The sequence below is a fragment of the Mustela putorius genome, unplaced genomic scaffold (assembly GCF_011764305.1).
Source record: "Mustela putorius furo isolate JIRA1106 unplaced genomic scaffold, ASM1176430v1.1 tig00000508_pilon_pilon_pilon, whole genome shotgun sequence".
Lineage (NCBI taxonomy): Eukaryota > Metazoa > Chordata > Mammalia > Carnivora > Mustelidae > Mustela > Mustela putorius.
The window spans coordinates 2,333,885-2,360,698 of NW_025421402.1; the positions used below are offsets into that span (position 1 = coordinate 2,333,885).

General features: G+C 44.7%; 1 protein-coding gene and 1 pseudogene across 11 annotated transcripts in view; one reads left to right on the forward strand and one right to left on the reverse strand.

Moving 5' to 3' along the window:
• Nucleotides 1–26,814, forward strand: part of NAV1 (neuron navigator 1) — a 255,114-nt gene that overhangs the window by 192,362 nt on the left and 35,938 nt on the right. For 10 of the 11 annotated variants that reach the window (XM_004756283.3, XM_004756280.3, XM_013058141.2 and 7 more), the window contains 5 exons: nucleotides 21,596–21,734; nucleotides 22,181–22,478; nucleotides 24,152–24,845; nucleotides 25,327–25,770; nucleotides 26,370–26,411. In XM_004756283.3, the coding sequence (XP_004756340.2) occupies nucleotides 21,596–21,734; nucleotides 22,181–22,478; nucleotides 24,152–24,845; nucleotides 25,327–25,770; nucleotides 26,370–26,411 (1,617 nt within the window). The remainder of the gene's footprint in view (nucleotides 1–21,595; nucleotides 21,735–22,180; nucleotides 22,479–24,151; nucleotides 24,846–25,326; nucleotides 25,771–26,369; nucleotides 26,412–26,814) is intronic. The other variant, XM_045081002.1, reaches the window with a different exon arrangement.
• Nucleotides 16,942–17,431, reverse strand: LOC123392348 (annotated as a pseudogene).

Genomic DNA, 26,814 nt, shown 5'->3' on the forward strand with positions numbered 1-26,814 from the left:
TTTGTTTTTTAATTGTAAAGGGTAGGCAGAGGAGGTCCACCATGAAAAAGTAGCCTCAGAAGAGCTAAACGTTGACTCTCAGGGTTAAGATGTTCCAAGGAACAGACAGAAGATAAAGGGGAAAATGTGCAAATATGGGCTTACTGCAGAGCCTGCATGAAAGTATTTAAATCTCTATCTTTCATGTGTTTTTATAGAGTTTAATGAAATTAAAACACTATAATCACATTTTCGGGCATTTAAAATGCCTAGTTCTCCAAACACCTCATACTTCCTCATTTATTCTGAAACCAAACCATTTTATCAGGTCTTCCTATTATTTCCTCTCTTCAAGGTGCCCCACAGAGGGCCCAAGACATATCTCAAGAGCCTCTATGTTTGATAATGGAACATTTGACCTCCCTGGCGAGTGAGGTCCTGGGTGGCTGCCAAGCAGGGCCGACTCTAAAACATTCTGATTCGTGATGCCTCAGAATCCCCACTTCCCCACTTCTGCTGCTTCGTTTTTCAGTCAGTAGTTTGCGTTCACCTGACTGAATATGTCGAAATTCTCTGCATTTTCATCCTGAAGAAAAATTCTTTCTTCAGACACAACAGGTTTCTCTTCCAACACATACAGTTTTTTTTTGTTTTGTTTTGTTTTTGTTTTAATACTTAATCCTTCTCCAGGGAGTTGAAAAAGTCATGGAACTAATGAAAAACTGGTTTCTTTTTTTTTTCTTGTCTACTTTGACGATCTTTGTGCTTGATCAGTAAATGATTCTTGCTTGACCCCTAAAGGTTTCCTTCCGTAGTGACAATCATAGTCGTAGGTGTAGCATAAGAGGATGTTAAAGTGAGCTCCCCATAAAATCACCACTGTTACACTGACCAACGCAACACTGTTAGTTCTTAACCACTGGGATGTCATAGGCAAAAAAGTAATTCCCATTATCTCCATCTTCAACAACCTGCCCTTTGGGCTTGACTTCCGTGTCATTCAGTCCATTGAACACCTGAAAAAGCAGCTCCTCCTCAAGATCTCTAAAGGGAGAGAGTTTTCAGACATTTCTTTCAGTTTCTAGATTTGATCCTCTGTCTTGGGATAGAGACTACACAACACGGGCTCATAGTATAGACTCCATCTTCAATGCTTAATCAAATGATGTTCTCCAAAGTTAGCTGACCCAAGACATGCCATTAACCTAGGAAACACTTCTGAACTCATTTTCATCCAGCAGAGTATGAGAGAGGAACATGTCCTCTTGAGCTTGAAGATGTTCAGAGCTTGCAGGTCTGTGGTTTTGACAAGCTGTTCTGCGTAAGGAAGGGGTTGCTAAATGCCCTCATACTCAAGTCCAGTCTGGGCCCTACTCCACTGCTATCTACTTTCTATTTTGTAAAGATTTTCTTTTCAGGAGCACCTGGGTGGCTCAGTGGGTTAAAGCCTCTGCCTTCGGCTCAGGTCATGATCCCGGGGTCCTGGGATCAAGCCCCGAATCGGGCTCTCTGCTCCGTGGGGAGCCTGCTTTCTCCTTTCTCTCTGCCTGCCTCTCTGCCTACTTGTGACCTCTGTCTGTCAAATAAATAAAATCTTAAAAAAAAATTTTTTTTTCTTTTCAGATAAGCTCTACATACAACATAGAGTTAAAACACCAAAACCCCAGATCTCTGTCTGTCAAATAAATTAATATTAAAAAAAAAAAAAAGGAAAGCCACCATGTGGGGCACAGACCTCAGCACCAAAAAGAGTCATTTGCAGTCATAGGATGTTGATAGACAAGGGGAGGGGGAGCCAGTGGGGAGGACTTCCTTTGCTGGAGTGGGAGCAGGAGCCACTCAGTTGATGCTTTTGACCCCAAAGCCTAAGCTGTGAGGGGCCATGACATTGACAACTTCAGCTATGAAGACTGGCCCATGCCCCAAATGGAAGACAAAGTCATCTGAAGAGGGAGCATCATAGTACCACTTGGCCAGTCTAGCCATGATGTGTGAGGGTGCAAGAGGAGTTCTCCGGCTGACACAGCCAATTCTGTGGTCCTTTAGAAGGTCCTGGGCTGCACCATGTATAGGGCACCCCCTGCAGCTCCCCATCACCAGCACCCTGGGCCACAGGGTGCCCTGTTGGATCCAAAAGACCCCATAGAGCATCCCATTTGGGAGACCCATCCAGCATTCCCCTTCCTCACTATGACTCCTACCCATGGGTTACAAAGACTTTCTTTGCAGAACAACATCCAGAAGATTGAATCTCATCTTCAAGGGCCAGGTAGGGTCCTGGCTGAGTTTTTCTAGATATTGGGATGGGGTGGTCCAGAAAGAGCTCCCAACCCACCAAGTACTAAGTCAGTTATCACTCGCTGCTGGCTTTTCCTCCCATTCTGCTGCCCCCTCAACCACGATCTGTCTTTACCTGTTCTTTTGTAGCCTCGAGGTGTTATGATTTTATTTGATGGTGCTCATTTTAAAGAAGTTTGCCTTGGCAATTTGTAGGCGTCAGCTTGGGCAAATATGAAAGGTTTCTGTCAAGTTAGACCATCCTATGTCCCTCTTTCTCTAAAGCCCCCTTTTTAGTGAACCAGGAGCCTGTCACTCCTTCAGGCAGATTCTGTTTGGGGTTGCAGGCTTTGGAGACCCAACCCATTTCTTTTTCACCTTTCTCAGTCCCCACTTTCATTAACTGCTGAGCTGAGGCAAAGAAGGGGTGGAGCAGGCACAGATTAAACCTACCGGAGACCACCTTTTTGTGCAAACTGCCCCTCGAGATGCATCCGTGATCCTCGCCCTCCTGTGCAGCGCCATTTGGAAAGCTGCCAAGTAATGCACTGCAGAAGTAATGCCAAAGGGTTCCCTCGTGAGCTGAGTAAATGCCTAATTTAGTTTTGCTATTCTGTGACAATCCCGAATTTTAGTTCTTTCTCTCATGATGGGAGTATTCATCACATACGTAGCAGGTAAAAACAGTCTTCAGGGGTGCCTGGGTGGCTCGGTCAGTTAAGCGGCCGCCTTCAGCTCAGGTCATGGTCCCAGGGTCCTGGGATAGAGTCTTGAGATGGGTTCCTTGCTCAACGGGGAGCCTGCTTTCCCCTCTGCCTCTGCCTACTTATGCTCTCTCTCTCTGACACATAAATAAAACCTTTAAAAAAAAAAAAAAGAGAGAGAGAGAGAGAGAGCCTTTAGAGTCACAGATCCTGATATTAAACTGGCTCTGTTTCTTCACTTGCTTTGGGACCTTGGGCATGTGACCTTACCTGTCTTAAGTTTTAGCTCTCCTAGAGGTCAGATGGAAATAATATCTAACTCAGGGTTAATAAGAAGAGTAAATGACAATTAAATGCCAGCACAGTGCTTGGTATACATATTTAAGTAGTGGGCACACAGTGACTTTTGTTTTCCTAATGATTTGGTGATAGTCACAAAGAAACATAAGATTAGAGTATGTGCGTGGATCGGTACAGATCTGGCATCTCCACTAAACAGTAATACAGAATGCATGCCCTTCTGACACAAGCAGGTGCCATGGGATCAGTATATAACGCAGCATATTAAAGATGCCTTTTTAAGCAACACTGTTTTAGGGGCATCTGGGTGGCTCAGTCCCTTAAGCATCTGGCTCTCCATCTCAGCTCAGGGCCGAACTTGAATGTGATCTAAGTAGGCTGTATTAAAATGTTTCCATAACTTGGGAAACAGCTTTGTCTTTTTATTTGTGACTCTCCAAGCTGCCCCGGGCATTTCTCTTCCTTTAGTTTTAGCGAAGGGATAACACCTTCTTTTGTGTGACCCTGCACTAACTTGTATGAGCGTAACCTCTTTCATCCAGGGTTGTTCACTGAGTTTCTCTTGAGGGATCTCAAGAAGGTATGAGTCCCTGAGAGCGGTAGTTGTGATGGGTTGGTTTCTCAGTATGTTGACATGGAGAACAAGAGTGGTTATGGTGCATCCATGGATTTGGACGTCATTGCCTTGGTGTGTGTTACTCAGTGTCATACTGTCACACATACCTTGCATTTCTTCTTCTAGAGATTCGCCCTCTGGATCTAAAGTAGCACGTTGGTCCCTCTAAGCTCAACGTGATAGTACATAAGCAGGCAGACAAGAAGAATCAGGGTCCAGTATCTCTCTCTCTCAGTTTTAGGATTTAGAATGTGTTTTTATTTCTGTTTTGCTAGCTTTTCTTTTTAATGTTCCTTGTTTTGTTTTTCTCGTATAGATTAAATGTGGATAGTATTAAGGTAATTACAAGCAGAATCTTTGGGTGGCATATTAGCCCTCGATTTTGAGTCCGGATTTTTGACCCAGGCTTGGTGAATAGGAAAAAAAAAATGATCTCAGTTTCTGTGGAACTCTAAGGAAGACGTTGGAAAGTGGACTTTTTATTTAGTAAAGTCAAAGGGGGGGAAAAAAGGTGATAATGGAAGTCCGGGGAATGGAATGCGAAGATTGAATATGATACAAAGAAGTCAAGAAGAGGGGGAGAGGGGAGTGATGTGTTCAGAGGGAAGGCCTGGCAGTTCATTTGGTTTGTGGTGGGAAGCCTCATTCCGCCCGAGAGAGTAGCTTACAAGGCTGGAGGTGTTTATTGCCAGCTCAGCATTTCACACCAGCATTCTGGCCTGAATCTTTCGGAGCTGCCAGAAACTGCTCAGGGTTCCACAGATGCGTTAGCCTAGGAGTCTGAATTTAGGGCCTGAGTCCTATCTTTTTTCACCTTTTTTGCTTCTCACTGTAAGCTCACAGGGTGCTTGAGATCCGAAGTGGGGTGGCAGCTTGTTAATATCAGGGGCTTTGCTCTGTGGTCACTATAGCAACAGAACGTGACACAGGGCACAGGCACTCTGTATGACTTCTTCCAACCTGTCTGTGTAGCAGGATTGGCGTTTCCAACTACAAAAGACTTTTGCCTCTGTCAGTCCCTCATAAATCACTGTAAAAGCGGCAGATATGTTTCAGTCCCATCTTACTTTAAAGTACCACCTGATTCCAGGGCTGCGGGCAGGGGGCGGGGATTGGCAAAGAGGTGCAAAGGATACTAGTATCTTTTCTTTTTCCTTTTATTTTTCCATCCAGCCAGCCACTCCTCTCCCCTTTTTATTTCCTGAGTCAAAACCTAGCCAGTAGTATTGCTGGTAGAAAAATCTGGCTTTGACTTGTAAATTGAGCAGGTTAGATCAGAAGGGCACTGGGAGGGAATAAAATTGGAGGACCGTCTTAGTCCAAAATTGCTTTTTGGTCCGGGACTTGTCAGGTCAGAAATTCTTATTTTCTTTTCACCTTTTTGTCTTTGGCTTGGTCTAGCCTGGCAGTTGACAGACTTTGGCTTTTCGGGCTAGATCTGGTCCACTGCTTTTCTTTTTTTTGCCTGGCCCAAAAAGCTGAGAATGGTTTTCGTATTTTCAAGTGATGGGGGGGGGGGGATATCAAAAGAAGAGTAATGTTTTTGTGACATGTGAAAATTACCTGAAATTCAAATTTCATTGTTCATAAATAAGTTCACTGTGGAACGTAGCTATCTTTGTTCACATACTGTCCGTGGCTGCTTTCCTGCTACAGGGGCAGAGATGAGCTGTTGCAACAGACACCATATGGCCCTCAAAGCCTATATTATTTACTGTCTGGTCCTTTACAGGAAAAACTTGCCAAGCCTTGCTCCAGGCATTTCACGTGAACCTTCCCAACTTCTCAGAATATTGTCAGTTATCTCTTAATTCCCTAACTGCTTTCAAGAAAAATGCAGAAATGCAAACACTGTTGTATCATTTCCTTTCAGTTAGCCAGGGATTTGGGAATTGTGGGACAGACTCCTAAGAAAGGCCTCAGGAAGAATGTGGGTGAGAAGTGGGGAGGAAACAGGAAGTATCTTATGAAATTTTAAATCAAATATCATTTTCATCCCTTTCCAAAAATCTATAAGATGGGACATCTCTAATAGTTTGGGGCAGAAAAGGAAATGTTGGTTCCAAACAGTACCCAATTGAGTATTCTTAAGAGCCTTCTTCAGATTTTATGATAAAAATGCAGGAGGGGCACCTGGGGGGCTCAGTGGGTTAAGCCTCTGCCTTTAGCTCAGGTCAGGATCCCAGGGTCCTGGGATCGAGCCCCCATTGGGCTCTCTGCTCAGCGGGGAGCCTGCTTCCCCTTCTCTCTGCCTGCTTCTCTGCCTACTTGTGATCTCTGTCAAATAAATAAATAAAATCTTTAAAAAGACAAAAAACCCACAGGAGCTCCAATTAAGATTGCTTTTCTCCATTGACATCTTAATTTTGTGACTTTTTCGTATTTGTCAAGATAGGTTTTTGCCCAAGTTAATACTCAAAATTATTTTCCCCAGTGTTCAACTTTCCAAACATTTTGCTTCATAGTTGTTGATTTACTTGTCTATCCCTGGGGAAATGGAGGCTAAGATAAACTAGTTAAACTCTTGGTGATGAAGAGCAGTGGAGATAAAGACACTCACTCAGTGTTCCAGAGCCTTCCCCCGAAGGGCTGGCCCTTCTTTGAAGGTGAATTTGATGGCACCCCTCGGAACATTCCCCTTTTCTTGAGAAAGATTCCCAGTTATCTTTCAGTCAGTGGAGGATTTAAATTTCCTCATCTGGACACCTCTGCAAAAGAGGGGCTGGTGCCTTGTGTTTTCACTCCTACCCCTGTGAAAACAGCAGAGGAGGGGAAAGGCTGGAGGCAGGCAAAAAGGGAAATCTCTGAAACTAGAGAAAACGCAAACAAATTGTGGCCAGCCGACTCAGCATTCCTCACCCACAGTTGGTCCTAATTAAGGAGACTCCTGTTAAACAGCTCAACTTTCTGCTCTGGTTTTTTTTTTTTTTTTTTTTTTTTCCTTTTGCTCTGACCCTGCCAGCTGACATGGCAGAGCTTTAACTAAACCACACCTTGGAAACAGCCTCTCATGTCTTCCCCTGCTAGTCTCACTTCTGTCTCTCGCCCACTACCCTGCAATTACCCTTTGCCGCATTAAGATCCCAATAAAATACACTGATACCCCTAATCCAGTCGCATCCATTTTGTCCCGCGGAATGCTTTGCAGGCTGTTGGCAGGGCTGAATAGCTATGCGTTGTGCCGTTAGAAGAGCACACGTAGAACCTGATTGTGTCATAAAAAGGTGGAATTTCTCCAGGCTTATTTTGTTGCCAAGTCCAAGCAATAATTCCTTCCACCCTGCTTGACTCCTTGATTTTCTTAGTCCGTAGCTTCTCCTGTGCCCCGCTGATGGACTTTTGAATTTGATTTCAGCTGTAGTGACCTGTGGTCTTATGCTCAGAAGCTTAATGTTAGTAAATCTCTGAACTGGAAACCAGTCTGAGTGATGGGGGTGGTAGGCGTCCAATGTCGCCTATGGTGCTGGGGGTATTGATGTATTAATAAAAAACAAGTTAGTTTCTATCACTCTATGGTTATCTTAATCTGCCTAGGCTGCTTTAACAAAATACCAAAGACTGGGAGACTTAGACCATAGAAACTTATTTTCTCCCAGTTCTGAAGGCTAAAATTACAACCTTGAAATGCTGTCAGGTTTGGTTTCTCATCAGACCTCTGTTCGTGGCCTGTGGACAGTCATTGTCTCTCAGTATCTCTGCGTGACCTTTCCTCTGTGCACACATAGGAAGAGCTCTCTGGTGTCTCTTTCTTTCTTTCTTTCTTTCTTTAAGATTTTATTTATTTATTTGACAGAGGTCACAAGTAGGCAGAGAGGCAGGCAGAGAGAGAAGTGCGGGGAGCAGGCTCCCCACTGAACAGAGAGCCCAATGCAGGGCTCCATCCCAGGACCCTGAGATCATGACCCGAGACAAAGGCAGAGGCCCAACCCACTGAGCCACCCAGGCTCCCCTCTCTTCCTCTTCTAAGGATATCAATCCTGTCAGATTAGGTCTCTGCCCTAATGATTTCATCTAACCTTAATGACCTCCCTAAAGGCTCTATCTCCATATGTAGTCATTGGGAGTTATGGCTTCCCTTTAAAGATGGGGGGGGGGGAGGAACACCCATGCAATTTGGTCTGTAACAATGGTCTAGGCTTAAGAAACTCTTCACTTTAGAGCAAAGATTAAATGCCAGAATAAAGAAGGCAGTGTTGCAAGGCAAGAAGATAATTTAAAAAATTTTTTTTCTAGGCCATAGACATTTGAGAATCTGAGAGTATGATCCAAGTCCAGGAACTTACACATAGGCACAGAATTTTGTATGTAAATGCAAGGGCATCCAGTTCTCCAGACCGGTTTAAGGACTCGATGCTAGTAGGCGAATTCTCAAAGCCTTCTTGCCCCGGGTGAGGTGGCATCTGTACAGATTTGGGCAGAGGGTATGAAAGAAAAACATGGTTTGATTTTGACCAAAAATGGGGTCCTGATTAGGACTGGGCCTGTGATCCTGTTGCCACCACTCAAAAACCTCAGGCCTTATAGGAAAGAAGACTGAGCTCAAGCAGATGTGCCAATAGTGGCTACAACTAGAGCAGGAGTGGAGGTGGGCTTACACTGGGGCCGAGAAGACAGCAGTTTTCTCACTTCTCTGTTGCATCAGGCATTATCAGGAATGACAGACGTCCTCTCTCCATGAGCACATCGGGGTGACGTTTCAGATGCTTGATGAGATGGTGGCCTTGTGTTTATTTCCAGTATCCCTTTCTTGATGCCACAGGGAACATTGGCAGTCACTGTAGAAATTATGAACTGAGTGACTTAAAAAAAAAAAATGACAACAGTGGAAATATGTGATTTCTGAATTTTGCAGAATGGCCAAGATACTGTAGGGCATTGGGGCCTAATTTCCTGGGCTTTTTTATCAGCCGTCTTTGATCTCCAAGATCTTCAGACTTTGTGGTAGGAAGGCTCCAAAGTTGTGCTATTTCCCGATTTTTCAATGTTGCCAATAGTACCATGTAAGCTAGACTATAGGAATTAAATCTGAATTTTGGCTCCCCAGCCTAAATAGTCATTGACAACACGAGCCTTGGTGTCTGAGAGTTGAACAAAATCTGTCAGAGTGTTCTATGATTCCAACTGGAATTTAGGAAGTCTCTTTAATAAGTTGCTGAAACCATTAGTTTTGTTATGCACTGGGATCCTGGTGTGAGCTTACTGTCAAAATACCAAGGAGGCCAAATAAATTTTCCTAATTGTACATATCCTCCAGTTTCCTATCAGACTCTGGTTACCTTGTTCTTTAGCATCCCATCTTCTAGGTGATCTTTATCCTTGAGTTGGCAAACCCTTAGCTCAAAAATTTACATTGGCTTCTTCTTCACCCCCCCCTTCCTCTAAATCTCTCACTATGTGCAATTCATCCTTTCCTCCCATTGCCTGGCTCTGTTGGCCAGATCCGGCTAGCTTGCTGTGTTCTCTGCCAAACCACAGACATGTATGAAGCACTGTACTCCCCCTTGCTCTTGGAGTACTCTGAGGCCACATGGGGGTGGGGAGCAGGAGAGGTGACCGACTTTGAGAACTTCGGGGGTCCTTGAGTAGAAGGTTGGTTTCTCAACATGGCCTTGATTCATTTGCAAAACTGAACATCACAGAATTGCCCAATTACATTCTGACTCTCACTGTCTCTTTCTTCTTTTTTTTTTAAATCACTTACCTCCTTAACCTCTCAAAGGCTCTCTGAGGACTGTGGCTGATAATTCAGTTCATGCCTCTAACAAGTCTACCACATTTGGTGCCATGGAGGGGTAGATAAGCTGAAGTTTAACTGCACACCATAGCTTTCCCAGGTCACGGCTCAAATGTGATCACTGCAGCTACTCATGAACTCCAGCTCTTCAAAGCTGACTTTTCATGGACCAGAAGTTTCCTATTCAGGGGCGCCTGGGTGGTTCAGTGGGTTAAAGCCTCTACCTTCGGCTCAGGTCATGATCTCAGGGTCCTAGGATCGAGCCCCACATCGGACTCTCTGCTGAGCAGGGAACCTGCCTCCCCTCCTCTCTCTGCCTGCCTCTCTATTTGTGATCTCTGTCTGTAAAATAAACAAATTTTAAAAATCTTCAAAAAAAAAAAGTTTTCTGTTTAGGACAGTGCTTTCCAAAGATGCAAGTCACATATGTAATTTAAAATTTTCTGGTAGGGACATTTTAAAAAGTAAAAGGTAAAATCAATTACAGTAAGTTTTACTTAACCCAATATATCTAAAATGTTATTTCAGTATGTAATATAAAGTTATTAGTAAGATGCATTACAATCTTTTTTTCATACTAAGTATTTGAAATCTGGGACTAAATCTTTTGAAGTCCTACTATATGTTTCCATTTCGGCTAGCCATGTTTCAAGTGGCTAGGAGCTACCATGTTACACAGATCTAGAAGATTGCCACTTTGTTAACAAAGGAGAACAAGTGAATCCACTTGCTGTAGGGACCAGAGATGGAACATCACTGACTAATTCTCTCAGTAGGAACCCGCATCTCCATGGCTGTCTGAGTGACCTCCGGGGAAACCTGAGCTGGCCAGCAGCTGAGTGGCTCACCTCCATGAATGGGCCTGAAGAAAGTATAAAAGATAAACAAAGAATGAGATATCTTGGGAACTTTGGCTAGAGCAGAGTTCAGAACATGTTCCCTTGTTTAGATGTACCAGGGGAGGCTTAGATCGGGACAGATCATCCTTTCTGTCATTTGACTCCATTTCTTCCTGTTAGGTTTTCCTCCTATTAAGAGTTTAGAATCAGGGGCGCCTGGGTGGCTCAGTGGGTTAAAGCCTCTGCTTTCGGCTCAGGTCATGGTCCCAGGGTCCTGGAATCGAGCCCCACGTTGGGCTCTCTGCTCAGTGGGGAGCCTGCTTCCCCCTCTCTCCCTGCCTGCCTCTCTGCCTACTTGTGATCTCTGTCAAATAAATAATAAATAAAATCTTTTAAAATAAATAAATAAAGAGTTTAGAATCAGGGGCGCCTGGGTGGCTCAGTGGGTTAAAGCCTCTGCTTTCGCTCGGGTCATGATCCCAGGGTCCTGGGATTGAGCCCCGAATTGGGCTCTCCGCTTAGCAGGGAGCCTGCTTCCTCCTCTCTCTCTGCCTGCCTCTCCGCCTCCCTGTGATCTCTCTGTCTATCAAATAAATAAATAAAATCTTTAACAACAACAAAAAAAGGAGTCTACAATCCACTACTACACTTCCGTAGCAGACAAGTGCTTAAACATAGGCCAAACATGAACATAAACATATGTGATGTTGAACTGTATGAAAGTATTCATGTTTAACCATTTCTTACCTATAAAATGGACACTTGCATATGGTTTAGCCTCTTACATTTCATCCTAGAAGGCAAGAGTATTCTTGAGGTTGTAAGCAAGGAAACCTGTATCTAAACTCTAATCTGGTTGGTGGTTTAGTCCAAGGAAGTTACAGAAATTTTTAAGATGAAAGCAAGCAGGTCAGGATCTCCTGGATTGTGGGACGCAGTCCCGTGTCAGGCTCCACACTTACAGGCTCTCCTGTCCATAGGGAGTCTGCTTGAGATTCTGTTCTTCTCCCTCTGCCCCCCCTCCAACTTTCTCTCTCTCTGTTTCTCCCCCTCCCTTCCTCTTTCTCTATCTCTCTCAAATAAATAAATAAATAAATAAATCTTTTAAAATAACAATAATTAAAAAGGTGAGAGCGAGTAACAGGTCCATAGAAGTATATACTTTGAAGTCAGCCTAGTCCGTTTCTAACCATGAAGCTAACCCAGGAGGACAGGTTCATCTGGGGTCTCTTTATTATTTAACTCAATCTTGGATTGATCCTAGACCTAACTTTATGTATTCTTTTCCCTGTCCTTGAAGTACCAAGAATAATTTCACTTTCAGGTGCAGGTATTATGAAACACTCTTGGCTGCAGAACCATCCAATGATAGCATTATCTCAAGTACTTAAATTCTCAAAATATTCCTTTTGTGTTGATCCATAGCCATCCAGACTCTTAGGAACCTAGAATCAGGGTCATCACCTTTGCTAGCTTCCCACCCACCTTGACTGTCAGATTGCCATCAGACCCAAGTCTAATCTACATTTTGTCTTAGCATTAGTCATTGTTTCCTATTTAACTGCCTGACCTAGGCCACTGTCCATTAACTTCAGCAAGTGAGACAATATCAAAAATTGTGGCTCTTGGTGACCTTTCCCCCTCTTCCCTGTTTGATGTTCATTTGTCTCATAGAATACAGTCACCCTTGTTGGTACAGTGATGGGGAGTGAAAAACCTCCCAAGTCTCACTCTGGCTTCTTCTTATAAATAGTTGGGGATTTAGTTCTCAGAAATTGGGTATACTGTGTGGTCACACAGCTTCCTGATGTCTTGGAGCCTGTTTCCAGTTTAGATGCTAAAGCATTGCCCTTCCTTTCCTAGAGCAAGAAGTCCTAAGTATCTCTTTGGGATATAATCTTTGGCTTCCAATTCCATAAACTCTGCCTGCAAGTAAAAATAATCACCCCTAAATCCCATGTCTTAAAACCAGCCTATTATAGATATTTCTCCACTTTCAGAGGACAAAGTCAGCTTCTGTGTACAGAGCTCTTATCCATTAAGTGGTAAATAATCTGGGAAATTTGGTTACTAACTCACCAGGCATATATATTCTGGACAAATGGAGAAATGATCCAGTATTCAAGTCTGACTTTTAAGAACCACACTGTGCTAGAGAAGCAATGAGGATTTTTTCCTATGTAGTCACAAGCTAGTCCATCCTTCCCACTAGCTAGCCCACACCCTTGGCCCTCTGGCTGCCCGCAGGCTCCCTTGGCTATTCAAGTTCTGTGGAATGGCTGGACCTGAAATATGGGGAGCAGACTGTGTGAGAGAAGTCTGGGAGGGGTGGCCAGTCCTAGCCAAGAACTACGTTAGTGTTGGTGCTTTTCCCAGAGGGGAGGAGTGTTCCCTGCCCTGTGCATTGCCATGTGTCAGCAGAGACACAAACAGAACAGTGTTCAGTTGAGCTGGCCTCACAGTCCTTCTTTTCATCCTACAGAGGAGAAAGGGTGCACCAGAGTGTCCCTAAGACTGTGGTTTCAGGGGTAGGAAGTGGGCAAGAAAATAGAAAGAGGAATCTGTTGCTATTCTTACAGCCCTAGATGGGGGGTTTGATGAATTAGCACTCAAGAAGCTGATTTGTTGAAAGGAATGGTATAGTGTCACAATACAGGCACTCCCACCCAAATAACAAGACTAAGCTGGATAAATAACAAAAATAACTTAGAAGACAAACCATTAAATATCTAAGAGTGCCAAGTATTCAAATTGAACTAAATTCCAGAAAGGAACGAGCCCTTTCTAGGAGAGAAAAAATGCATGGCTGTTGTCATTCTAGAGGCCCAGCAGCAAGAGGAGTATACATACCTACCATAGGCGAGAATAAGGAGAAAGTAGCTCAGCTTCATACAGAACTTTTGGAGGCTACATGTTGGCTGGGACACTAAATCCCAGAGCAAATGTTGTACCCACCCACTCCTCATTCTTTCCCATGAGGACTTTGCTTAATACACACAGTGGCAGCAAGTCAATAGCAGAGGGCAGGGCAGAGAGATGAGAACAATATCCCCATCCCTACCCAGTGCACAGAGAGCATTCATTGAGTACCTATGAGTAACACACTACAGAAAAATTTGAGAGCAAGGCAGGAGGATAGAAATAGACCCCTTCGAAGCACAATGGCCCTTCACTGAGTATATAGAAACAGCCCACCAAGAGTAAAGAGAACTCCACAAGCAGCCCCCAAAGCTCGTGCCTGGGCTATAAAGCATAGAGAGAGATATCTGGAGTCTTACTATGGTCAGATCCCAGGCACTACTGAGACAATCTTGGTCCTACCCTCAAAATATTTGAAACCAGTGATGCACTGACTTTAACCAAAGAGACTACAAAGCCCACACCTAGCTCTGCTACAGATGAGACCGACTCGGCTCTGAATCCTAACAGCCTGACAGAAGGGGTGCGTCCTTTTCTAGGTATATGTATTGCTGTTCTCTGTTTATATACATCTGGCATATGATAAAGAGGCAGGAAATATAACTGAGAGAAAAAATAGTCAATAGAAGTAGGCCTGCAGATGACCCAGATGTTGGAATTAACAAACAATATTGTAAAATGCTTTCTATAAAAATAGTCAATAGAAGTAGGCCTGCAGATGACCCGGATGTTGGAATTAACAAACAATATTGTAAAATGCTTTCTATAAATATTTTTAAGGCTCTATTAGAAAAGGTAGATTATGTTCTTGAGTAGTAGATGGAGAATTTGAGCAGAGAACTGGAATTTCTTAAAAAAAAAAAACAACAAAAAGAGAGAGAGAATGTTTATAAATTCCCTCTGAAACAGGATTTCTTAGAAACAAACTACTGATCATTCTTGGAGAATATGTAAGAAGCAGTTCAAAGTCTTAACCCCTTCCCTGAGTTTATGCATCCCTACTTTCTCAGAAGCCAGGAGTTCAAGTCTGCAAGTATGTCCAAGCTCACTATGTACAAGACACTGTATGAGAGGTACATAGTGGTACATAGGAGACTCCGTCGTACGCCTCAGGGAAATACAGTCTAGTGTACAAAAAAGAATGAGATTTCTTCTGACAAGGAAGATCATAGAAAGCATCGTAGAAAATTTGGTTTGATCTGGGCATTGAAGAAAGAGCTAGGGAGAAACCCGTGGAAAGTAGGTAGGGTTTATTGACATTGACTTGACATTGACTTTGACTTGACTTGACATTGTTATCAAGTGCCGTAATATTGCCAGGACTCAGAATCTTCAGCGGGACACAGATGATTGCACAGTGACGATAAGATAGTCCTGTACTTCCAAAAAGAAATTAGGTGAGACAACTCGTCACCTAATGGGAACCCTAGAGGACATAAGAATTTGGAGCAGAGTGGGACTAGGCAAAAGGAGATGAGCATTGTGTTTTTCTGTATCCTAACAGGGCAAAGTCATATTTCTGGGTTTTGTTGGAAAATTAAGTCACTCCTTTCTCTGAATCCTCTTATGTATGTTGTCTATACTTCATATATGATATTCATTTCATGTATGTCTTCCACCCTTGGATTGTGAGCTTGTTCTGATAGTCACTCATTTTAAATGCCCATGCAACTGAGATTGTCACGTATTGTCAATACTAGGAGTCCAGTGAAAGTTTGCCCAATTGAAATTTAATTTAACCCTCGGCAGAGTCCATAGGACTTAAATTCAGATAGTCTGGCTACAACATCTGTGCTCTTAGTCGTCACCCTATGTTAATGATGGCTTGTGGGTAATCTTGAGCAGTGGGCCTTAGAATTTTGATTTTAGGATTATCAGCAGTGAGGAGCTAATGAAGGTTTGGTGGGTAAGTGCTACACTTTTGGGTGATTAGGCTTGATTATATTCAGTGTGTGTTGGAAGGAGGGAGAATTTACAGACAGGGGTGTTCTGTAAGAAGGCTTTTGCAGCGGTTGGAGTGAGAGGATATTAGCTGTGAACCAGAGCAGAAGCAGGAGAAATGTGGAGGAAAAAGAGACTTGAGAGGCAAGTGGTTACACAATTACAGACTTCTTGAGAGGGAAGTAAAGAAAAAACAGTTAAAGCCATACTGAAGTTATTGATAAGGTGACGGGGGCGGGAGGGGTACAGGGGGGAACTGTGATACTTTTCAGGGAAACAGGAAATGAGAAGTTTGAGATTTGGAGGGAGGATTAAAGGATATGAGGCGATCAGTAAACAAGAAAATGAATATCCTGCTGAAAAAAATCTTTAATTTACTACCATAACCTGTTTTCTAGTCCTTTAGAAATATCCCTTGACAAGAGTCATTTTCATCATCTTGTTTATCTGACTTAATCTCTCATATGTTTATTCTGACTTATTTTCTGTTCTGTTCCGAGAATGGATAAAAATGGTAAAGTGTCATATTCCTCCAACAGCCTTCCATATTGAACACTTCCACACCATGCAAAGTAAATGGTATAAACGTACAAGAGAACATTTCTTTTTTACATCTTTTGCATTGGTGGTGGTGGTCTGGATTTACAAGTAGGCTGGATTACAAACAAATATTAACTTTCTCTGCATTTGGTTTTTCTCCTAAATTTAGACCTAGCTTGTTGCTACCCAACCCTCTTTTCTGCTCCTGAGATCTATGTGAAAAAAAGATTTAACGAGAAACAGGAGATCGCAAAACCCAGCTTAGAGTGACCCGAGAGAGTTTCTTTGTGCCAAAGAACGGATGCAGTAGCCTTGGTGAGCTCTGAGCCCTGCCCTCCTCTTTGTTTATTGTTTGGGTGCCATATTTATTTATTTACTTTTTAAAGATTTTATTTATTTATCTAAGAGGGAGAAGCAGACTCCCTGCTGAGCAGGGAGCCCGGTGCGGGGCTCATTCCTAGAACCTGGAGTTCATGAGGAACCAGAGCCAAGGGCAGATGCTCAACTAACTAAACCTCCCAGGCACCCTTGGTGCCATATTTAAGCTGCTTGTCTTTCTCCTTCTGATCTTGAATGACCAGGCAGTTACCCTGTAGTAAGTCTGGCTCATTAGCTGATAGTCTGCAAATTCTTCTAGAGACTTTCCGTTATTAGCCCTCAGGCATTCGTGTTTCGATTGGGACAGCGTCCATTCAGCCTCTTTTCTGCCAGGCTCTTGATTCTTCAAAACATCATCCAGATTGTTCCTTCTGGTTCTTCCTGATCTGATGGCAGAACTGCAAAGTGAATGTGTCTTCTCCTTACTCTACTCAAAATCTCCCCATAAGAACGTCTAATCCGAAAGATCAGACTCGGTTAAGTGTCATTCCGAGGTGTTTTCTGGCTGGCAGCACTAGTTTAATATAGTTCACAACTACCACAAGAGTAAAATGATCATAAAGGGTTTGGGGTTTCTTTTTTCTTTTTTCTTTTCTTAATACATTATTTATTTGTCTTCGCTCTGTCAAACCCAAAGCCAGACACTTTCCCCAGGCTGCCTGGGGAGGTACAGGAAAAAGAATTTACAAGACAGATAAGATACGGGAGAAGGACCTAAGGGAGGTAGAGATGACTCCTTCCCGTGGCAAAGAGGCTGAGAAAGGCCACTACCAGGGGAAATAGCTGCAGGGCCTCAAAGAGGACAGAGTCCAGAATGGCGTAGGAGAACAGCTTTTGCTTCAGAGAGGGCTTCTTGGCATAACCCATGATGAGGCTCCCAAACACAGCCCCAATTCCAGCCCCAGAGCCAGCCACCCCTACCATGGTAGCCTCAGCCCCAATGAACTTGGTTGCTATGTAGATGTCCCTTGGAATGGTGCTGGATAGGAAGCTGCGGGTGGGAATAAGTGAGGTCAGGGCGAGGGGCTGCCAGGCTGCTGAGTTGGGCTCTCATCTGTCAGTGTCTCTGGTGGTTTTATGACTGCCACAGACAGAGATCTGTTCAACAGCGGAGAGGTGTTCCTGACCAAGAGGGGATGGAGACGAACTTGGCACATGCATCCATTTTCAGGGGACGACAGGCTGTGGCAGGAGAGCTGCTCCCAGTGCAGGGAAGACGGAGGGTGGGGGTTCTTTTTTCTTTAAGTCTTAACACCCCCAAGGACAAAGAATAGGAGGGTGAAGAGATCATAGCCACAAATTTGGGGGAAGCCGGCAATCAGAATGGCACATGTGAACCGACTGAACCAATTTAAAGCTGAATCCTAAGCCAGTGGTGGGGAAAGCTGCACAGCCACTGTGTTTGCAGCCCTGAACCCTCAAAAGAGCTTGACAGTTGTGACACCAGGTGCCCTTAGTGGAGGGAAGAGAGGAAACTAAAAACAAGGAGGATTGGTTTAAAATTTATATAAGAAACACTTAACTCTTTATCCTCTCTTTTGCTACTTCCGGAAAGGCAAGTCTAGTGAGGAGTTTGGAAGATTCATCTCCAGGAAATCTGAAACCCCCAAGAGAAAAAACTTAAGTGAATAAGTCCAATCACATCTCCCTATACTGAACCCGTAATTGACAAGTCCCATCAAAGTACACAAAGTTTCTGAATAACCTGTCATGGGTGTTCCAGTCTTAACTCTGCACAAATAGCCAAGAATCACCCAACAGCAAAGCAGGGTCTGTCGTCTGAAAGTCTCACCAGTACAAACAGAAAAAAGCTACTTGGAATCAGAAACTGTACAAAGAGATTGTCAATCTGGCCCTCCAAATAAATGAGTGAATGAGTATCTTTGAGAGTTATAGGATTGCATCCTTGAGGGAAATGACAATATACTATTTTTTTTTAAAGATTTTATTTATTTATTTGACAGAGATCACAAGTAGGCAGAGAGGCAAGCAGAGAGAGAGGAAGGGAAGCAGGCTCCCCGCTGAGCAGAGAGCCCGATGTGGGGCTCAATCCCAGCACCCTGGGATCATGACCTGAGCCGAAGGCAGAGGTTTAACCCACTGAGCCACCCAGGTGCCCCAAACAATATACTATTTTTAAAGTACCCTTAAAATTTTAAATATGATAGCAGAAATGAAAATTGTAATGGAGGCAACTGAAGGTAAAAATTATGGCCAGTGCCCCAAAAGTGGAGTTCAAAAATAAATGGATGGAGGGGCGCCTGGGTGGCTCTGCCACTTATGGGTTAACACTCTGCCTTTGGCTCAGGTCATAATCTCAGGGACCGAGCCCCGCATCGGGCTCTCTGCTTGGCGGGGAGCCTGCTTCCCTTCCTCTCTCTTTGCTTGCTCTCTGAATGCCTACTTGTGATCTCTGTCAGGTAAATAAATAAAATCTTAAATAAATAAATGGAGGTAGTGCTGGACAATAAGGAAGACAGAGTATCAGCCTCGAAATCTATCATCTGAATAATAGACCTTCTAGAAGAGAGAACTGAAAAATGGAGAGGAGAAAGTCATCAAAGAAATAATGCCTGAAAACTTCTAGATGAAAAGGACCCAGAAAGGTATCCAACTCAACGGATAAAAAATCAGCCTACACCAAGGCATGTCATTAATGATACTTTAGAATACCCGGAAAGATGCTAAAACTTTCCAGAGAGAAAGAAACATGTCACACATTAGGGACAAGGAATCAGAATGGCAACAGGAGAGGCCAGACAACGGAGCGATGCCTTTACATTCTCAGAGGAGATTACTTTCAGTTTAGAATTCTGTGGCTAGCCAAAATTTCACATGTAAAAAAACAGAGCAAAGACATTTTATAGTGTGTCAGATCTTACCAAGTTTGCTTCTCCCCAAGGTTGTTCTTTCAAAAACCTCCTAGAAGAGAGGTACTTCTCTGAAACGAGAAAGTAAACCAGCAAAGAGGGTGACTGAGGTTCTAACTGAAGAGCCTGGTAAAGAGAACCTAGGTGATGACGTGTGGTCCTGTAATGTCAGCTATTCGGTAGGTCCAGAGAGCAAACAGTAGGAACGCAGAAGCATCAGAATATTCTCGAAGGAAGCACAAGAAACCGTTAATAGTGGTTTCTTTAAAAGTAAAAGTGGGAGGGCAGAAAGGGGGCATTTTTCCTTTTTCCCATTGTAGTTTCATGTAATGTTTGAGTCTTAACTATAGCATCCATTATTTTCCTAATATTTGTCTTAGAGAAGGAAAATGGGCTCCTTCCTGGGGAGCATCTCCAGTGGAAGAGCTTAACCGTTGGGTAAGGACAACAGAATTTTTCTTTAGTCCAGAATCTGCAAAGGCATTTTCCTAGGAAATCTTTAAATCTTCTAGCCAATCTTGCCCAAGAATTTTAGGCTGATACCCTCTCACTTTAGGGAAAGAGTCTGTGAGTTGGGAGGAATGTCTTTTGGCGGAGGAGGACTGAAACCCTTTCTGAGAAGATGCACTCCCCTCCCTTACTTCACTGTGAGGCTTTCCATAAATGTAGGGCAAAGGAAAGGTTTCCTTTAGACTGGTGGACTGCAGCAGTCCTTGCTTTTTTTTTTTTTTTTCCAAGAGCCCTTTCATAAGACTTTGCTCCACTCCAAGACCTTCATTACCAATAATTAATCTCAGATGGAAGGCTCAATGCTACAGGCTTATTCTGTCTTTGACCCAAGAGAACATGTTGTGAATAGTTTGTTTGTTTGCTTGCCAGAGATCTTATCTTGATCCAGAAGAGCTGATAGGATCATAAAGCCAATTGATCTTTCCTCCTCAGTGTTCTTTCTCTACAAAATGGGGGCTGTGATATCTTAGCCCAAGATATATGCGGGATTAATTTATGTCATGGGTGGAGGAAAAAAGAGGTTGCTTGTTTCAGTAAGGGCTGTATTGCTTAGTAATAAAATTGAAATCTCTCTGTAGTGTGTTCTAATCCCCATCCTTTGCTGTTTCTCAATGTATTGGAATTAATCACTCCAGAGCAGCCAAGCCAAATGTCCAAACCACCCACTTTCCTCTTCCCAGCAAATAAATTAAAGGGAGGCCAGCTGAAATCTGGGCCAAGAACTTAGATGGCTTGTATGTCTGACTTTTGTTCCATGATCTGAAACTCAAAATAAATCAAAAAGGAGTAATTTTCCAGACACCGGCTAATTCACAAAAAACATCTTCAGCCTCTTAATCCTTCACACACGCAAAGCCGACAAACAAACCTGTGAGCACAGATGCCGGGGTTTAGAGAATAGATTCCTATAGGCACAAACAAAAGCTCTCCTAGCGTGGTCTTCTGCAGTCCATGTTTGAGTTGTGGGCTCTAAAACTTGAGTGAAATCTAAAGGACATTTTTGGGTCCAGGAGGAAGTAATAGCAACGGTGGAAGGCGTAGAACACAGAACTATTGAAGAAAGGTTCTAGGAGACAGATTTTGAACTCAGAAAATAATGTGAAGAAGAAACTTGCCAACAGCCAATAAGGAGAGGACAAAAGGAAGTTGGTATTAATGGCAGAAGAGGCTATTTAGGTCAGATGGTAAGAATTAACTTTCTAACTGCAAAAGTTGGTAAACACGAAAATGAACAGCCGAGGGAGTGTTGTAGAGTCCAAGGTCCAAAGTGATGGAGGCTGCGTTAATTTCACTTAGTATACAGACCAGGGTTCTTTATAGGAAGACTTGCAGGTACAGACGCTCAACACCAGTCTCTCTCAGATACCACAGATCTGATATTCCAAGCAGTTGGCAGGAAAAGGAAACTGTTCAGCACAAATCTCGGGCTTCTGCTTGGCCACAGCTCCTAAAGTGTGGTTCGTTTATCAGCAGAGCAGTACATGCTGCTTGGAAGCGAAGCCTGATCCCGGGGTCAGGGAATTGTATAAGCGGGGGAGCAATGAGAAACGGCGGGGCCCGTGGGTCCTAGAAAAGATAAATCTTCTTCTGGTCCTTGTTACCAGGTATGAAAAACTTTGGGAAAGTACCTAGAGAACACATCCAGACACGAACAAAGACATGGTACTACCTATAAGGATGGAGACCGTTGATTGGGAGAGGAAATTGTATGATTAGACGGATCCAAGAATTACCTTGTCTTTTATGCTAATCCCTTTCTGTTAAGGAGATGTAACGTCTTCCTTTGCCAGATAAAGACAGAGTCTCTTTTATAAAAGAAGGCCGCAAATCATATTTCAAGTTACTGGCAAACTCGGGGCTAACCTTCAGACTTACTCCTCTTGGCCAGTCTGTATATTGGAATACAGCTGTTCTTCCATCCATATGATAATTTTATTCCTTGCATTGGCTTCTGTTTTAACTGCGAATGTTTATCTCCTGTCCTACAGCTGGGATGAAAGCAGCTCCATCAGCAGTGGGCTCAGCGATGCCTCAGACAACCTCAGCTCAGAAGAGTTCAATGCCAGCTCCTCCCTCAACTCCCTCCCAACCACTCCCACTGCCTCTCGCAGGAACTCTACAATAGTGGTACGTGAGTTCGCAAACACCTAGGCCACCCCCTCAAGATGAACCACGGGCCAGATGCGTGTGCACATACACCCTGCCGCTCCCTGGGATTGGTTCCCTTGTGCCTTTGCCAGGTCCTTTCAGAGCTGGTCCAAAAAAACCTGAGGCTACCAAGCGGTCACCTAAGACATTAGCTATTGTCTTAGGAGCCCCTGTATTTAGCGCCCATGCCAACTTGGAATGATGCGTGTAAGAGCTATTCCAACCAGAGAATCAAAAAAAAAAAAAGCCTTGAGACATATAGGGTATCTTTTCTCCGGCCCCCTAGAGATGTACGTAGAAACCCTGGGTTGACATAACACTCGGGAAAGAGTGGGGCCACCCACCCACCAGAATCTATCCCCTGTGCCTCCTTTTTCCATCCCCGGGTGAGCATCTCACACTGCTTTTTCTCATCTTTTCCTCAGCTCCGCACAGACTCAGAGAAGCGTTCACTGGCTGAAAGTGGGCTGAGCTGGTTTAGTGAGTCAGAGGAGAAGACCCCCAAAAAACTGGAGTACGACAGCGGTAGCCTGAAGATGGAACCTGGGACTTCGAAGTGGCGGAGAGAGCGGCCCGAGAGCTGTGATGATTCATCCAAGATTGGCGAACTGAAAAAGCCTGTGAGCCTGGGACACCCTGGTTCCCTGAAGAAGGGCAAGACCCCGCCAGTGGCTGTCACGTCCCCCATCACTCACACAGCCCAGAGCGCCCTCAAAGTCGCAGGTGAGCCTCGAGGAAAAGAAGGGACAAGGGTGAAGACCTTGTTTCTTGGGTTGCTCCTCTTTTTAAAGGTCCTTAACCCATAGGATGATAGCACACATTTGCAGAGTACTTTAATGGTTATGATCTGGTCTTCACAACAGTCCTGTGGGTTAGGGAAGATGGAGATTACTATCTCTACTCGACAACTTTAGAAATAACAACTCAAAAGGGTAAAGTGTCAGAGCCAAAATCATACAGCTCGGAAGTGGTAGAGGATGGAGTGTGTTATGTTCAGAGACTAGTTTGACCTGCCTTCATACGCTTGCCAAGACCATCGGCTGGTGTCCCTGTCTTTTTTTTTTTTTTTTAATGAAAGTTGGTTTTTGTTTTTTTTTTAAGGTTATTTATTTATTTATTTGACAGAGAGAGATCACAAGTAGATGGAGAGGCAGGCAGAGAGAGAGAGGGAAGCAGGCTCCCTGCTGAGCAGAGAGCCCGATGTGGGACTCGATCCCAGGACCCTGAGATCATGACCTGAGCCGAAGGCAGCGGCTTAACCCGCTGAACCACCCAGGCGCCTTTGGTGTCCCTGTCTTTACAAGGTGCTTGCTTGACCTCCCAGGGAGGTCCCAAGAAAACAATAGATCAGAATTGTATTGGCCCCAAAGTTGGCCCCTTGCGTAGCTTCTCGCCTTTGTCCACATTTCTCTCCAGTCTCTACTTACGAGGAGGTATGACCATACTCTATCTGCATCCCCTTCTTTTTTCCTTCCTTGACCAGTTGTTTGATGCACTTCCTTCTTCTTTTTTTTTTTTTTTAATTTTTTATTAACATATACTGTATTATTAGCCCCAGGGGTATAGGTCTGTGAATTGCCAGGTTTACACACTTCACAGCACTCACCGTAGCACATACCCTCCCCAATGTCCATAACCCAACCCCCCTCTCCATCCCCCTCCTTCCCCGAGCAGCCCTCAGTTTGTTTTGTGAGATTAAGAGTCTCTTATGCTTTGTCTCCCTCCCGATCCCATCTTGTTTCATTTTTTCCTTCCCTACCCCTCAAACCTCCCCCGTTGCCTCTCAAATTCCTCATGTCAGGGAGATCATACGATAATTGTCTTTCTTGGATTGACTGACTTCGCTCAGCACAATACCCTCTAGTTCCATCCACATTGTCGCAAATGGCAAGACTTCATTTTTCTTTTGATGGCTGCATGGTATTCCATTGTGTATATATACCACATCTTCTTTATCCATTCATCTATTGATGGACATCCAGGTTCTTTCCATAGTTTTGTTGTTGTGGACATTGCTGCTATAAACATTCAGGTGCACGTGCCTCTTCAGATGACTACATTTGTATCTTGAGGGTAAATACCCAGTCGTGATGCACTTCTTTCTTAATAACCTTTGTGGTTGCCTCTGCCATTTGAACCCAAATGGAATATCCTGCTGTAGAAGGAGAAAATAACAAAAAGCAAAACCAACCAACAAAACCCGAGGCCGCTGCTGCCCAGTCTTCTTCCTCTGGCCAGAAATGCCATCAGCTTATGTAGTGCCCACTCACCTGTGTACCAAAGTACATTGACAATGTTCCCTTCTCCCATGGAGGGAAAGAAAAGGATTTGCTGGGATATTGCTGTGATGTTGGCCAGTTTCGGCTACCCTTACTTCCTTTCCTGCCCTCTTGTAGGCAAACCTGAAGGCAAAGCTACCGACAAGGGCAAACTTGCAGTGAAGAACACGGGGCTGCAGCGCTCCTCATCGGACGCCGGCCGGGACCGCCTGAGCGATGCTAAGAAGCCTCCCTCCGGCATTGCCCGCCCCTCCACTTCGGGATCTTTTGGCTATAAGAAGCCGCCTCCTGCCACAGGCACCGCCACCGTCATGCAGACGGGTGGTTCAGCCACTCTGAGCAAGATCCAGAAGTCTTCAGGCATCCCTGTCAAGCCCGTGAACGGACGCAAGACCAGCCTAGATGTGTCCAACAGTGCGGAGCCTGGGTTCCTGGCTCCTGGCGCCCGTTCCAACATCCAGTACCGAAGCCTGCCCCGGCCAGCCAAGTCCAGTTCTATGAGCGTGACCGGTGGCCGGGGCGGACCTCGCCCAGTTAGCAGCAGCATTGACCCCAGCCTCCTCAGCACGAAGCAGGGGGGCCTTACCCCTTCCAGACTAAAGGAACCTTCCAAGGTGGCCAGTGGGCGGACCACTCCAGCCCCTGTCAATCAGACGGATCGGGAAAAGGAGAAAGCCAAAGCCAAGGCAGTGGCCTTGGACTCGGACAACATCTCCCTGAAGAGCATTGGCTCCCCAGAGAGTACTCCTAAGAACCAAGCCAGCCACCCTCCGGCCACCAAGTTGACAGAGCTGCCACCAACCCCTCTCAGGTACCCAAACTGGGCAGCTTCTTCCTCATCTGTCTGCTCTTTATCTTCCATATCTGTGTACTCCTGAGACTAAGCGAGGCATGGCCTGGCCACTGTTTGCCACTGGGCCTTTGCACGGCTTTTCCCCAGCCCCCCACTCCCCTGTATGCCAAGCTGCTTCTCCCCAATCAACCCTTAACCTGTCTTCAGCGCTTGTACTAGTGGTTTTACTATTGTCTACTGACACACATGTATCCATTTGTATGTAAATCGGCCTGTGTCTCCCACGTGCATGTGCCGTCCCCCTCACTAAGACTTGAAGGACCCCAAGTCACACAAGCAGATTTCCTTCCAACGTATTTCACGACGGCATTGGGATAAGCCTCTGCTTGAACAGCCAGACACAGGGAACTTAGACTTGGAGTACTCTAAGGTCCCATCTGCCTCTTGCTTCGGGAACTCTGTGGTTCTAAATACTTTATTTAATTTTCACTTCCCTCAGGGCCACAGCTAAGAGCTTTGTCAAGCCACCCTCACTAGCCAACCTAGACAAGGTCAACTCCAACAGTCTGGATCTGCCATCATCGAGTGATGCCCACGCTTCCAAGGTCCCAGACCTGCATCCCACAAGTTCAGCAAGCGGGAGCCCTCTTCCTTCTTGCTTCACCCCCAGTCCAGCACCCATTCTCAATATTAACTCAGCCAGCTTCTCCCAGGGCCTGGAGCTGATGAGTGGTTTCAGTGTCCCCAAAGAGACCCGCATGTACCCCAAACTCTCAGGCCTGCACAGGAGCATGGAGTCCCTCCAGATGCCAATGAGCCTGCCCAGTGCCTTCCCCAGCAGTACTCCTGGTCCCACCCCACCTGCCCCTGCCGCTGCACCCCCAGAGGAAGAAACAGAAGAGCTGGCCTGGAGCGGAAGCCCCAGAACTGGGCAGTTGGACAGGTGGGTGGAGAGGGACACCTCAGAGCCTGGGTCTGTCGCTGTGCCTCTGGCTCCTTTCACCATCAGTTAACACGGTCCCGTATTTCATTGTCACATTGTGGCTTTAAACGTTTTTTCACGCACGCGAAGTAATTTCATTTGCTTCACAGCAGCGCCGTGAGGTAAGTAGGTTTTCAGTGACTATATTTATACATCATCATCATCATTATTATTATTATCACTGTGATGATTGTACATGGGTGCACTGGTACACAGACATTAAGTGAGGTAGCCGAGATTTCATAATTAGTTTCACCTGTCATCCAAAGCGTTTACTTTTGAGGCCACACTGGCTTCTGTTAGATCACACCTTAATAGGATCTTTTAAATAGCCAGCCACATCCTGATTCCCAACAGAGGAAGACATTAGCATTTCCGTTGAATCTCTCGAGTTGTGAGCCCAGAGCCGGACTACAGTGATCTTCCTATTTTGTTCACAGAGTTAAAGGGGCTCACAGTTTGATGTCCTGTGTTAGCTGTTGTGTCGCACAAACCTATGGTCCCAAACTGGTTTCTAAAATGGACTCACATGCTTTTTTCTCTGTTTTTTTCCTGCATAGTAATCAGCGGGATCGGAACACTCTTCCCAAGAAAGGGCTCAGGTAACCAACCCTTCAATGTGTTTGCCATTCCCCATATCTGGGGCTCCTGGTCTGTATAAAAAAAAAAAACTGTGACTTGACCTGTCCTGAGTCCCAGTCATGAATTCAGGGTCCCCTTTAGCTGAGTTATTGGCATGTGGTTCCTGCGTGTGTACCTCCTAGCGCCCCATCCAGGCTTGCTGTGACATGTGAGGCGGCCTTATAGCCTGTCTTCTTCCTTGGTGACAGAGGAGAAACAAGTTGGCCTGTGGGACTCCTCCACCTGCCTGTCCCAGCCCATGCTAGCCCAATCCTGATAGAACGTCCTCTGTAATTTTCCTCCTTCCAAGTTGGAGAGAGAATAGGCTACCTTGGAGGCCATTCAGATGGAATGAGCAGGACACCCCAGTCTTCCACAGGACTG